Consider the following 15273-nt stretch of genomic DNA (forward strand, 5'->3'; position numbering starts at 1 on the left):
TTACAAACATTCCCCTTGACCGAGTAACAGAAATAAAAGATCTTGGGTTAACACTTGACACTAAGCTAAACATGCACTCTCACATTATAAATATCTGCAAAAATGCTTACAAAATTTTAGGATTCATTATTAGAACGACTTCAGAATTTCGTGACTCAAAAATCGCTGTAATCCTTTATAATGCCTATGTTCGCAGCAAGCTTGAGTACAGTTCCATCGCATGGGACCCTCGGGAAGCAAAGTATAACATCATGGTCGAGCGCGTCCAACGTAAATTTGCTAGACATCTTTACAAAAGGTATTACGGATATTACCCGTACTTATTTCCGTCATCTTTTGTACTGGGAATGGTAGGGTTAGAGTCTCTCGAGCTAAGGCGTAAGCAAACGCTTGCCTTACACTACTGTCTACTTCTAAGAAATCATATTGACAACCCATCCGTTCTGGAGCGTATGCGTATTTTTACCCCCGACAACTACATAGCTGCAGTAGGGCGAAGCGCACGTAGAGCCAGAAACCTTTTCGCATATCCAAATGTTCGCACCTATCACGGTTCGAACGCACCCACGTACCGAGCAATAGAATTACTCAATAACTTCTTAGCTACAGTCCAAAACGCAGACATATTCGCAGACAAGTGGCCGTCCTTACTGCATAGTATCAGGATGTTTTTAAACTCAACCTATGTATTTACATAGGTTGAGTTTAAAAACATCCTAACTAATTTTAGTATAGTATCAGGATTTACAAAGTAGTTTTTTTTAACTCTACGAGTACCTATGTAAATTAGTATAGTTTCAGGCCTTTTTTTAATCTCTACATATGTAATAGTTATAATGACTATGTATTAACAGTATAAGTGTTTTGGCATATCTAGAGCTGTAAAACCTGTATTTATTTAAAGAATAAAGAACAATACACTTTAATGGCTTTTTATTGTGTTTTTCAGCAAATGTTATGAAAATATTTATTACCGTAATGTCAAAGTTGTCAATGACAAGTAGCGCATGGTTCCGATTATGGCCACCAGGTGGCAGACTCTCCAACGCGCACGGTCCCTTTGGTCGTAATGCTATAGTCGGATTATTCCTATTTGCATTATTTGACACATTATGACTGACGTTTATAGAGATGATCTACCAACTTTTATGTCATAATTATTGACAGTTGTCGTGAAATGTCACATCAAAGTTTTTTACTTTTCTAAATATTTTTAAATCTACCGATCCGTTTCTTTTGGAATTAACGTATGTTAATGACTTGAAGAGGAATAATTTTGCAAAAAACCAGACGTCTCTAAGTCAACATTAACTTGGTGTTTTTTGATGTCAAATATTTGAAAAAAATTTTTGGCACTTGTGAGTCAGCGACACCTAGCACCTACTTACACGGTTATAGCCTTTTGCACAAATGTTCTTTAAATTACAATGTATGTATTTCGGTACCTTAACAACGTTAAGGTAAGGTGCATGGAACTGCGAGAAGATCAGCCTTCAAGAAAACGGAACAGAAAATTAAAATCAATAGTATGTAAGCTGTTTAATTAGAATTCGTCTATTCGAGGTGTATCCAAAAATATTGGTAGAGTCCGCACAGATTCTACAAGCCAATTAAATGTGCAAAAAGCTAGAAAAATGTGCGGCATAAATAATCACAAAAAGCAAAACGACCCGAAAAAAACATTAGAGCGGTAAGGCGTACTAGATCACTGTAGGTACACCTTGTTGGATTACTTCAAAAACACGGCTGCTTAATTATTGATGACGAAAATCGAAATGTAAGCGAAGGCTGATTTTAAATCAATGCCAGGAAACCAGTATTATTTTTTCGAAATATCGCTCATGAATCAGACCATAAAATAAAAATTTCAGTGGAGAAATTCGCCAAATAATTCCTTTAGTGGCAAGCTTATGCCAGTGTGGCAAGAGGTTCACCTTTTCTAACCTTTAACCAACTAAAACGTCGGCGTGCAGTTTCCATACAAGTTGCAGTCTTGTTGCAGTCGGTCTGTAGGTACCGGCCCTAACAACGCGTAACACAAAAAAGTGGTGCTTATCTCGCAACAGTTTACCTACATAATTGTACGGTTTGTAGCGTCGTAGTGATAGACATGTGTTTAAACAAAAGACGGAATAAAGACATTTTGCTTGGAAAGTTTAGTCCAAACCTGACACACGCCGACAAAACGAATAAATGGAAAGATATAGCACATGTGTTAAATAACTAAAATATTGCACGGAAAGATTGGCGTTATATAAGGTACAGTCGCCATCAGATATATTGGACCGGCCGAGGAACTCAAAAACATCTGAACACACACTCTACCGCCTTGACAAATAGATCACTTCCATGTGATATATAAAAACATGGAAGTGATCTAACGTTTGATGACTCGTAGGTTATAGAGACGTTTTCGAGTATAAGTATATGATTTATTATGAAATAATAGTGTCTGTGTCTATATAAATATAGAAAAATAATATATTTCAGGTGCTGATTGTGGGGCGTGGGGTAACGGCGGTATGCGCGTGGTGTTAGCAGCGCTAGCGGCGCTTGCGGCGCGAGCGCTGGGTAGCCCGCACGAACACCGCGCGCGGCATCATGCACCAGACCACCCTCTACATTTTCCGGCGCCAGCTCCTCCACAACCATATAGAGGACATGGCGAAGCAGTGCGCTATAATCCTGAATTAGATACGATCTTACCCCGTATTGATGAACATGAAACCTCTTCGAAACGCGCCAAATTAGAAGATGCTGAAACCTCATCTAAAAGAGAAGAAAAATATTTTTCCAACCATGAACGAGACAAAGAAGTTTTTATGGCCGATGAACCACAAATGGGACCTGAAGACGACGATCCGTTAGTCGTTCGCACTCGTAAGGGCAGAGTTAGAGGTATAACTCTTACAGCTGCGACTGGAAAGAAAGTTGACGCTTGGTTTGGAATTCCTTATGCACAAAAACCTCTAGGTGACTTGAGATTTAGACACCCCAGACCTGTTGAAAGCTGGGGCGAAGAAATTTTAAATGCAACAACACTGCCACATTCATGCGTTCAAATAGTGGATACCGTGTTCGGGGATTTTCCAGGTGCTATGATGTGGAACCCTAACACAGACATGCAGGAGGACTGTCTATATATCAATATAGTCGCACCTCGACCCAGACCAAAAAATGCAGCTGTTATGCTATGGGTATTTGGGGGAGGATTTTATTCTGGAACTGCCACTTTGGATGTGTATGATCCTAAAATCCTGGTGTCCGAAGAAAAGGTTGTCTACGTTTCAATGCAATATCGGGTTGCTTCGCTCGGTTTCCTTTTCTTTGACACACCCGATGTTCCAGGAAACACGGGACTTTTTGATCAATTAATGGCTTTGCAATGGGTCAAAGACAATATAGCATATTTTGGTGGAAATCCTCACAATGTAACGTTATTCGGAGAATCGGCTGGAGCAGTATCTGTCTCCCTTCATTTACTATCACCTCTTTCGAGAAATTTGTTTTCACAGGCAATTATGCAATCGGGAGCTGCAACAGCACCATGGGCTATAATATCAAGAGAAGAAAGTATTTTACGAGGCATACGGTTAGCAGAAGCTGTACACTGTCCTCATTCAAGAACAGACATGGGGCCCATGATTGAATGTCTGCGAAAAAAAAGTGCTGATGAATTAGTGAATAATGAATGGGGGACCTTAGGTATTTGTGAATTTCCTTTCGTTCCTATTATCGACGGTTCCTTTTTAGACGAAATGCCAATCCGTTCTTTAGCGCATCAAAACTTTAAAAAAACGAATCTTCTCTTAGGGTCAAATACCGAAGAAGGATATTATTTTATACTATATTATTTGACCGAATTATTTCCCAAAGAAGAAAACGTAGGCATTACCAGAGAGCAATATTTACAAGCCGTAAGGGAGTTAAATCCATATGTCACTGATGTGGCTCGGCAAGCAATAGTGTTTGAGTACACTGATTGGTTAAACCCAGATGATCCCATCAAAAATCGTAATGCATTGGATAAAATGGTGGGCGACTACCATTTTACTTGCGGTGTAAATGAGTTAGCACATCGTTACGCGGAGACTGGCAATAACGTGTATACATATTATTATAAACACCGAAGTAAGAATAACCCGTGGCCATCGTGGACGGGTGTCATGCATGCTGATGAAATCAATTATGTATTTGGCGAGCCTCTGAATCCCGGAAAAAATTATTCACCGGAAGAAGTAGAATTCAGCAAACGAATGATGAGATACTGGGCAAACTTTGCGAAAACTGGGTAAGTGTAATATTTACTATTTTTATTTTCATGTCGCAATAAAGTAGAAAAGCAAGGGAAATGACGTCCAATTAAGGGGCTGTCAACACCCAATGTTCTTGAAATTGATGTTACTTAAGCAGTTTTTTAAGAGAAACTATTTGTTTTACTGGAAACTATTTGTGTTATTGGAAGCGGTGGTGGCCGAGTGGATATGACGTCCGACTTTCAATCTGGAGGTCGCGGGTTCAAATCCTGGCTCGTACCAATGAGTTTTTCGGAACTTATCTACGAAATATCATTTGATATTTACCACTAGCTTTTCGGTGAAGGAAAACATCGTGAGGAAACCTGCATACATCTGCGAAGAAATTCAAAGGTGTATGTGAAGTCCCCAATCCGCATTGGGCTAGCGTGGGGACTATAGCCCAAGCCCTCTCGCGCATGAGAGGAGGCCTGTGCCCAGCAGTGGGACGTATATAGGCTCACATTATTATTATTTTTATTTATTTTTATTTGTTATAGTAAAAAAAATAAAAAAAATATATGTTAATATTTCGAAGATCATAACACTAAAAATTAAAATGATTGCACCATCTCTAAATGAACCAATAAAAACATGTTAGTTCAAGTTTTGGTTGCGATATGGTTGAAACTGTGGGACTCCTATTTAGGATTAAATAAATAATTAATATTTATTCTGACATTAAAAGAATATCTTATATTAGACAATTAAATTGACACCTAGGTATGTCATTGACTTAGCGGCCTGCTTTCGCAGGCGGAGGTAAGCCAACCGAAAAAGGTTCGCTACATCAGCCCCCCCCCAGACCTTTAGGGTCGATAACGTAAAGGGAACCAAACCTGACGACCAGAACGGGTCTTCCTAGGTTCGGCGGCAGGAGGAGCAGGAGGAACTATTGCGGGTGCTGTTCTACAACCGGTGCTACGACCGGGAACTGGAGAGGCACCAGAACTACCTGGTTCATCTGACAAGATGTACGCGGGTTTGACTCTATCAATTGAAACAGAAACAGCCTTTCCTGAAATGTCGATAACAAAATATTTATCGTTTCTTTCCAAAACTAACTAGATAAGGACCGGCATAAGGAGGCTCTAGTGATTTGCGCACCAGATCTTGTCTCATAAATACATGCGTAACTTTAGACAGATCCTTAAAAACAAAGAAGGTAGTCGGTTTGACCATACTGTGCGTAAAAATTCGTCTGGATACCCGGAGCCGGCGAGGTTACGCAGGTGGCGCAGAAACTGGCTCGGCTTTCTGTCCCCGAGTTCCTCCGCAGTCATAATCTGTTTGATTTTTTCAATACGCGATGCCGATGTACGGGCAATTAGCTCTCGCTTCAAAGTTGCATACTTGTTGTCGGTCGGCGGACTTACGATTATGTCTTGGACTTCGGTGGCATATTTGGCCTCCAAAACTGATATGACATGGTAATACTTGGTGGAATCTGCAGTGATTCCTGCAACCTCAAATTGGCCTTCTATTTGTGAAAACCATAACGTCGCGTCTGGCCAAAACGGTGGAATTTTCACGCTAACGCGACACACCGCCGACTCGCAGTTACTTCCTACATCTGGCATTCTGTATAATTTGCTAGCAATATTTTATATATAGCACACAATATTCGATAAATTTATAACGGGGTCACCAGTTGTGGGACTCCTATTTAGGATTAAATAAATAATTAATCTCGTAAAGCTAAAACGTATTAATATTTATTCTGACATTAAAAGAATATCTTATATTAGACAATTAAATAGACACCTAGGTATATCATTGACTTAGCGGCCTGCTTTCGCAGGCGGAGGTAAGCCAACCGAAAAAGGTTCGCTACAAAACAAACTAAATTAAAAATTATTCATTTTTAGGAATAAATGTCCACGGATTTAGAGTTAATAAACTGGATCGAGTACATTGACCAAAAATTGTGTCCACATGAGAAGTCAAACTAGAGCCCTGCATCTCGTTCTAATTAGGGTGACCATAAGACATCTGTATGTGGGATATTAGGATAACATGAAATATATCAGTAGGGTGTGACATTTTCTAAATAAAGTGAAATTTTAAGTAGTCGGGTTTTTTCTTTCATTTGTAGTCGGCCTCTTTAGCACTCACTCATGGTATGTTCATAAAGGTAGGCTTCCCTTTTGTCCACTTCAGCTTTTTTTAAGTGTAAGCGTCATTGAAGATCTGTTTAGCAAATATGACGTTTTTTTTAAAGTTGGTGCCTTTTTTCTATTGACGGAAATGTGTCCTACCTATAAAGAATCGATTGCATATATATAAACAGTTTGACACACCTTTTCCGTAACAAAATATTATGTATAAATGAGAGTCTGTAATGTTTAAGGAGTTAAGCACGTTGGTTTTTAATTTTGGCAATTGAAGGGATGTTTACAAAAACAACATAACTGACTACACTGGTTGACACCTGAAACGATTAACATGTTCTTAAAAAAAATGACAACCGCTCTAATCAGTTATGTTGTTTTTGTAAACATCCCTTCAATTAGGTATTCTATAACAAATCTTAAATTAAACATGCCGAAATAAAGACATACCTATTAAGTTAAACTTACTTTTACATTACCTACGTTAATAATAAGAATTCTGTGAGACCGATTCACAACGTGCCGACATCATAGTCACCCTAATGAGTTTGACAATGTTGTCTTGTATTTTTATAGTAAAATGTAATAATTGTGGCTTTCTTGTGAAACAATATTCCACAATTAGCAATTATTTCACTCCAACAACCTTTAACATAACATTTCTTCACAATATTTAAGAAATTTCGCATTCACGTGTTTTGAAGAAATGTCATCAAGTTGGGGATACCAATTAATATTTAAAGTTACTACAAATCCTACCATACTAAAATTTAGGTTTTTTTTTGCTGTGTATGCGCTTGGTTTAATCAATTAATAATATTGGCATCATAATTATTTACAAATTACTTAAAATATATCAGAACTGTAATCTGAATATAACACTAAAATTGTATAAGAAGGTAATTAAATTCAGTAGTTTAATGATATAATTTCTACCACAATGGTATCTTTTTAACATTGGCAACATGTGCGAGTGAGACACAGGGCTCGGGTTTTTCTATCTCAAGTGGACCGTTTTCTCTAGTCTGGTACGAACAACTTTCTGTCTCAGTGATAAGGTTCAAATTAGTATGGCAAAAAAAGTGACAACTCGCTCCAGTTTAAAAAATATAACTTCATGTAAATGTCAAGTTCAAGTTTTGGGCTAATAGATTAGTTGAACCAAGTAAATCAAACCTCAAAATAAAAAAGTTACGTTCATGTTTTGGTTAAAAAAAAGACAATGATCATCAGCAGATGATTAATTTAAGCTATGGAAGCTGTATCTCTACCTTTTTCTTAGAAAATTTATAATTTTTATGAAAAAACTATTCTTTGCCTAAAACGCCGTTCATCTGTTGGTTCATACTCACAATATTGGAACCATAACTTGAAAGACAATTATTATTGTTATAAAAACGGACGTATGAATGTGTTATGAGATTGGATCGATTTTAACTTGATTATTAACTGACTTCACAAGTCTATAGATATGATATGTGTGTGTGTGTGTGTGTGTGTGGGATATTAATGAAATAATATATCTATATTTATATTGTTTTTCAGAAATCCATCCTTAAGTCCGAATGGAGACATGACTAAAGTACACTGGCCGGTGCACACCGCGTTCGGCAGGGAATATCTGTCTCTGGCAGTCAACTCCAGCGCTGTGGGCCACGGACTACGAGTTAAGGAATGTGCTTTTTGGCAAAAATATCTCCCCCAATTAATATCAGCGACAAGTAAGTTGACTTCTAGTTAGGGTCTGTGCGGAAAGAGAAGAGCCGTAGAATGTATGTGCTCCCCTACATTTCACGACTCTTTCTGCACAGACTCTACATATTGAGAATGAGTATGTTATATACAACTTTTATTAAATATTATTTTATTTTTCGACATAGTCACCTTTTAGCATAATACACTTAGTATATCTTTTTTCTAAACTTAAAATTCCATTTCTAAAAAAGGTTTCATCTTGAGTACTTAAAAAATCCTGTACTGGAGCGACTACCGCGTCGTCGTCTTCAAATTTCTTACCTCTCAGGTATTCCTTCAATCTCGGAAATAGGTAGAAATCACTAGGGGCGAGGTCTGGTGAATACGGAGGATGCTTAAGGATATCGAACCCAGCATCACGTATTGCAGCCATTGCAACGGCGGACTTGTGTGCCGGTGCATTGTCCTGATGGAACAACACAATTTTCGAGAGTTTACCTCGCCGTTTTTCACGGAGCATTAGACCTTAAAGTGTCCCGTAAATCTAAATCGACTTGGTCCGTAGAAAAATTTTTCAAACACAAGTATTTGATAACGGCGCGCAGTTCCATTTTCTCCATTTTCGCTAACGTACTCAATAGCATCGCAAAGAAATCGCCGTATTTTTTTTAAACAAAAAACAGTTAGTTTTTTTTTTCATGGCGATCAGCTAGGTAGATTAGCTTTACCGGCCAGTATTTACTTTCCTAATATTTAAAGAGTTTACATCTCATTCTCATTATATATTGAACGCCCCTCGTACTTCGCAGCGCTTTGTAGGTACGCCTTTTAACTAAGAAGAGAAAACTTTTTGCAATAGTTAAAAAACGGCTGGAGTGAAAGTATAACGAAAAAGCTTTGTATTACGAATTAAGTCTAATAGTTCAAAAGTTAGATCACATTTTTTTTTCTTAATAATTTTATATCTTAACTTGCTTTACTTTTGTAGGTAAATTTTATATTAGGTACCAATTCTGTTCCGGTTAAAACTTAACCAAATGATCTAGTCAAGTTACTAGGGCTGCTATTGATGTATCCGGATCCGGAATGGGTTACATACTGTTCTATAACTATGTTGAAAATATAATATATAATTATACATATAACGTATAACATTTAATAATGGAACTCTTTGGAAGTAGAATACAGTTGTTTTCATATGTCTATTAATTGGTTTTACTAGAGATTTTGCACACAAATGTATGTAGATTTAAGAACTTTTTTAGCGAAATAAATAGATTTAATTTTTTTTTTTTTACATTGTAGCATTATTTTAAAAATTTATTGTTTCATCTTCAACGGATTTACTTCTGAACATTTTACATTTTCATGCCATGATTTTTTTACGATTTTCGGCGTAGGTAAACTTAAAAATAGTGCATAGATCCACTTTTTTCGACTTGTGGGGAGGAAGTCATATCGAAGGTCAATTGGGTATCAATGGTTTAGTGAGTGTATTTGTGCTTACGGACGAATTGAAAAAATATAGATGCTTTCAAGTTGCTGTGCGCGAATTCATAATGCAAAATGGTCTTGTATTAGCACATATCGCAAGAAATAGGCATTTATGAGCATGACCAGAGATGTACAAAATGGTTTTAAAAAAGCATTTAAATACAAAATGCTAAATACTTTTCAGATTTACTATTTCAAATGCAAAATACCAAATAGTTTTGCGTTTTGTATTTCAAATGCTAAATGCAAAATAGGTATTTTCAAAATACTTTTTCAATACCTTTTGACTAAATCTCAGATAATTTAATTTATTTTAGGTATTTATCATGAGAAATAGAGACACAATGCCGAGCCGAACAAAAACGTCTAATAACATGGCACCTTATGCATGACATTTTGGTCATATTTATCAGTACGCGTATCAATAAATTCTGTTAAGTATGTTATTAATAATAGTCCGTCGGTTCCTCTCTCTGCGGCCCTGACCACCGGCAGCTTGGGCCTTGCCCCGCTGCTGGCGGCACCCTAGGTTAGGTTTTTTATAATGTGTTTATAATATTTTTTATATTGTTTTTGTGGGTTTTTTTATATTTTAATTTTATATACATATTGTAAAAAACCAACCTAAGAAGAGAAATAAATAAAGGAAATAATACTCACTTAAAAAATAATGTAAAAAACTAGACTAACGAAAAGAGAGCCATATGGCCATGGCTCCATTTTGTGACTTGTGTGGCCATTTATTTCGGTTGATTGTGCATCTAGTTCTTATTTTATTATTATTACACTTTTCTTTTATTAATAACGACTGGACTGGTATTGTTAAAAAGTGCAAAAAAATAAACATCAGTTTTTATTTATTAGTTTTATTACGCTTTTTAACAATACCAGGCTAGCAGGCGCCTCTATCGGTCAAATTCGGCAATACAAACGTCATTCGTTCATTTCATTTTGTTTGACTGGTAATGTTGGCTGAACTTAATCACAAAGTATTTTGCATTTTGAAATGAATATTAAAAATGCAAAATACATCTCGAAAAGTATTTCAAATAAAATACAAAATGTTTTTTACTAAAAGGCATTTAAATGCAAAATACAAAATAGGTATTTTGCATTTTGTATTTGCATTTTAAATACAAGTATTTCAAATAAATCGCATCTCTGAGCATGACGAGCATTTGGATAAACATTTGGTTAAAAAAAAAAGTTCGCGATAAAGCTATTTTGGTGTACCTACAAAATGCACGTTTTGTATACCACGATCAGAATGGAAAAAAAGTGATATGAATAATGGTTTCAACATAATAAGCAAAAGTGCATTATTTATCTTGGTGAATAGATCTATAGGCAATAATAGTTATTTGTTATACAAGGTTGCAAAGTTGTATTTTACCCGCGAGTGTTTCAACACACGAGAAATAAATAGTTATTTGTTTTACAAGGAGGCAAAGTTGTTGTTTAACCACTCGTGCTAATATTGATACCCGAGCAAGCGAAAGATTCCAAAATTGAAACACGAGCGCAGCGTGTGGTTCGAAAATTGGAATCTTGAGCGTTGCGAGGGTTTCAAAGCACGAGGGTTAAACAAAATTTGCCCCCGAATGAAACACAAGAATTTTCATTTTATGTAAAATATCAAACAAAATCAAACCAAATCAAATTCAAATGATCATCCAAAATCATCATTTAAAAGTCAATTCTACCAGCAAACATAAGAAAACAACTCAAAATTTGCATTTGATTACACGTAAATTACTGATAGCCGTTTTTGAAGTACAAAGTAAGCCTTTCCGAGCTGGTGTGGTGAAAATACATTTGCACTCGTATGTAACATAAAACTTTTCACCTCACTATAGCGAGGAAAGTGCAACATGCAAAAAACAGCTCACGATATTTTTACGATATTATAAGTAACAGAAAACTCTGGAAGTTGTGTATTTTTACGTGAGTCGCAGTCAGTGAGAAAAGTTTTAAAGTAAAAATTTTGTTGACAATGTTGACATTTCTGACGATGCGTTTTGAAATTGCATCGACTCAACTTGTGCGTTCAGAATTATATTCAACATCATTATAAAAAAAAACCAACGGGTTGCACTCCGGGAGTGCCGACAGAAGTGAAAACTCAATGACTAGTCCAAAATGTCTGCAGCACTAGAGACAAACCAAAGAAAGTCTGCAGCGCTAGATTAAAAGTAGTTTTTAAAAATCAGTATGCGACAACACTACAGAAAATGGATTAAATAGTCTTGATACTTGTAAAATTTCTACCATATTTACCGTCTATGAAAAAATTAAGCTGTATGCACAGCTTAATTTTTATGGTAAAATAAATTTCATTCCAACAATAGATGTCACTATTAATATGTAGACATATACTAATATTGATAAATAATATTGGGAGAATGTGACATTTGGCTTCATCAAAATTAATAAGCTTTTGTAATATCCGCGACGGCGGTAAATAGGTACAGAGGGCCTACCGCGAACACCGAAGTTCTCAATATGCGAGCATCTTTCTCTTTTACTCCCATTAAGGCGTAATTAGATTGACAGAGAAATTGCCCGCAATTTGCGAACTAAAGTTTTCGGAAAAACGAAATAAACCATTAAAACAATAAACATATATTAAAAATTAATTTTAGCTTTAATTAGTAGGTACCCATGCCGTGAGCATAAGCATGGAGGTTGTGGGTTCGAGCTCAAAACCCGGCTAGTACCAATGAGTTTCTCGAAATGTTAGAGGAAGTTCATAAGTATGCCTATACCTATTAGGTGTGTTCAATTTGCTGTGAAACCTTAGTCTAAACCAATATTATATTATCTAAGTAGGTACATATGGTCAAGTATTAAGATGTTTCATTCCACTTACCCGTCATCAACTCCAAATTTTGTAAACATTGTCGTTTTTCAGCTTGAATCGCCTCGTGCTGACTTTTTACAAGTGTAAAATTATTCGTCATGCGGAAAAGTAACTCCCGCACATCGGTTTTGTAAGGTTTCACCATGTTTATTCCGTTCATCACAAAACACAATGAATATTTAAACGATTTTGACAAACACATACCATAGTGCATGACGTTTACTGACTGCTTAAAAAACATTGCCATATGTAGTTTTTTAATTCGATGTCAAATTATTGCGCTGCAGACTTTCTTTGGTTTGTCTCTATGTATAATTGATCCATCCTCCTTTCTATTGAAAAACTTTAGTTCCGAAATTGCTGGTCGCTGGTGAGCTTGTTTAAAATTCGAAATTCAAATTTGTAGCGTTAATTGTTTAAAATTCGAATAGAAATTGTAAAGTTACCTTGCAGACCTCGCATCTAAATATATTTGGTCATGATATTTTGAGTTTTATTCACCAGTACTAGAGTTCACTTTTATTAGCGATTTCATCAAGATGTATTTATTTTTTCCCCACCTCAAAAAGTGCCCAGCGTCGCTAAAGAAGTTTTCACTCCAAAAACAAATGTTTCTAATGGAATTTTAAGGTTTATGACTTAAAATCATTAAAAAAAGCTAAATTTGGTATTTTTATTAAATTCTCAATCTATTTATTTAATGATAATTAATATCGAAAAAACCATTATTATGAGCGTTTTACGTTTTGTTATCTGTCAAAAGCTACTTAAACACGCTCCAAGGTCAAATTACTTTCCCCACTAGTGGATAAAATGCATTTTTACCCGCTTGTTTTAAAGGATAAAAGGCGGCTTTCCGAGCTAGTGAGGGGAAAAGCACTTATAAATGTTTTTTTTTTGTTTTCCGGATACATAAGTAGCAACCCTCGTAGCACAATATTTTAAATTGAATTATTTTATTAATTACAGAAAAAACGGAACCACCCCGGAATTGTACTGGCAGTGGTTCCTTACTGCGTCCGTCGCTGCACACGCTGGGCCTGGGCCTGGGCGTCGCGGCGGCGGCGGCGCCCTTCACACACCACTTGTTGTTGACACATTTAGTGTCCATGTTCGTGAACATTGATTAGAACGTTTCACGTACATAACGTATGGTTTATTTGCTCTGGCCTGCTACGTCTTTTCTGATGAAACGCATTTTAAAATGCCGTTCAAAGTAATATTGGGCAAACCAGCAAGATTACTATAGGTACGACTGCGCCAACACGTGATACAACAGTCGTTGATAAAATTATGATTTATTAGCACTACTTATAGTGATCGACAAGTACAGTATAATTTTCATCACACTTGCTCATAATGGTTGGTATTTCACTTAGCTTTAGTTGGAGAAACAGCGAAAAAAGCCCTAGGGAAAATACATTTTTATTATGTTACTAAGTCATATGAACTAAGAAGGTTATAAACAACAAAATATTATAAATCTGGCTATAAATTAGTTCTACAGTTAAAATACTGATTTTTATTATTTTTATTCTTTTGTTATGAATAAAAAGATTTAATAGGGTATTTGACTGTATTTAAAATAAATTATTTTACACCATGCATTAAGTAAAGCACCAGAAGATTAATAATAGAGCAACATAGCAGTTATTTATATATTTTAAAACCCTTATAAAACTATAAAGAGTAGGTAATTTGATTGTGACGTCACATGCTATAGCTGGTCAAGCAGATCTTGTCAGTAGAAAAAGGCGGCAAATTTGAAAAATGTAGGCGCGAAGGAATATCGCCCCATAGAAAATTTGAATTTCGCGCCTTTTTCTACTGACAAGATCTGCTTGACCAGCTATAGTGTTTCATATAAATTATATAGTAGCAAAATCGACACTTCGAAAAAAGTAACTGATTTGACTAGTACCTAGTCAAATACCCTATTTTAATGATTTAATAGCTGTTAAAATATTTTTTAAGAATTTTAAATCTTGGCTTGTATTGTACACCAAATAGATCTTACCTTTCATGCATTTTCGTCAAACAATAAATATAATGGCGGGATAAACCGTATTTGACTATTTCGCTTAAATCTTTATATTTTTAATCGCAAATGTGAAGAAAAACTGTGTGTAGCACGGGGGTATGAAAATTGTAAACTCGAGTCATAAAAACACTGCGCCATCGTGTTTAGATTGCATCTCGTTGAGAATGTTGTCTCTTTTCTTTAGACTTTACTAAACGTAGGATTTAATTATACTACTTATTATGCATTTTGTGCGACTGTCCACATATTTAAGTACATTGCTTTTGGCGATTGTATAGTTATGGTGTAAAGTATGTCTGCATGTGCGAAATTGCTTGCTCACTATTAAATAATATTAAAATTTAGCTTTTACATGTGTAATTCAGTGTCGACGTAGCAAATCTCTCTTCGGTTTCTAGTTCTTTTAATTATTTTTGCCAAATTCGTTAGTTCACGTAGCTTTAGCAGTCAGTGAGATTGTTACCTACTCATAGGATGTGTAAAAATGGGAAAATCGAATCAGCGCAAAATGTCTTTCTAAAATAAGAAATTATTTTATAAAATGGTATTCCATTTTGAACTTGGAATTATAATAACTAGTCAAACAGGCCAAAAAATAGCAAACAAATGGCAAAAGAATCAATCTTTATATACAATGAAATACGCAATATAAGTTTCATTTTTATAATACTAAAAATAAAAATTTCATTTTATTACACTATACCTACATACTTATTTAAACCCGCACTGACTCACATCCGAGTAACGAAATAATAATATTAATAATGATTATTATAA

The 15273-nt window shown here is 35.6% G+C and overlaps 1 protein-coding gene across 1 annotated transcript in view; it reads left to right on the top strand.

Moving 5' to 3' along the window:
• Positions 1 to 13700, top strand: part of LOC134661279 (acetylcholinesterase-like) — a 50526-nt gene extending 36826 nt beyond the window's left edge. Inside the window, exons 3-5 of the mRNA XM_063517270.1 lie at positions 2491 to 4291; positions 7952 to 8127; positions 13425 to 13700. Coding sequence (XP_063373340.1) covers positions 2523 to 4291; positions 7952 to 8127; positions 13425 to 13585 — 2106 coding nt within the window. The 5' untranslated portion in view covers positions 2491 to 2522 and the 3' untranslated portion in view covers positions 13586 to 13700. The remainder of the gene's footprint in view (positions 1 to 2490; positions 4292 to 7951; positions 8128 to 13424) is intronic.
• The last annotated feature ends 1573 nt before the right edge of the window (positions 13701 to 15273 follow it).

Source organism: Cydia amplana, chromosome Z, assembly GCF_948474715.1.
Source record: "Cydia amplana chromosome Z, ilCydAmpl1.1, whole genome shotgun sequence".
NCBI classification, from domain to species: Eukaryota; Metazoa; Arthropoda; class Insecta; order Lepidoptera; family Tortricidae; genus Cydia; species Cydia amplana.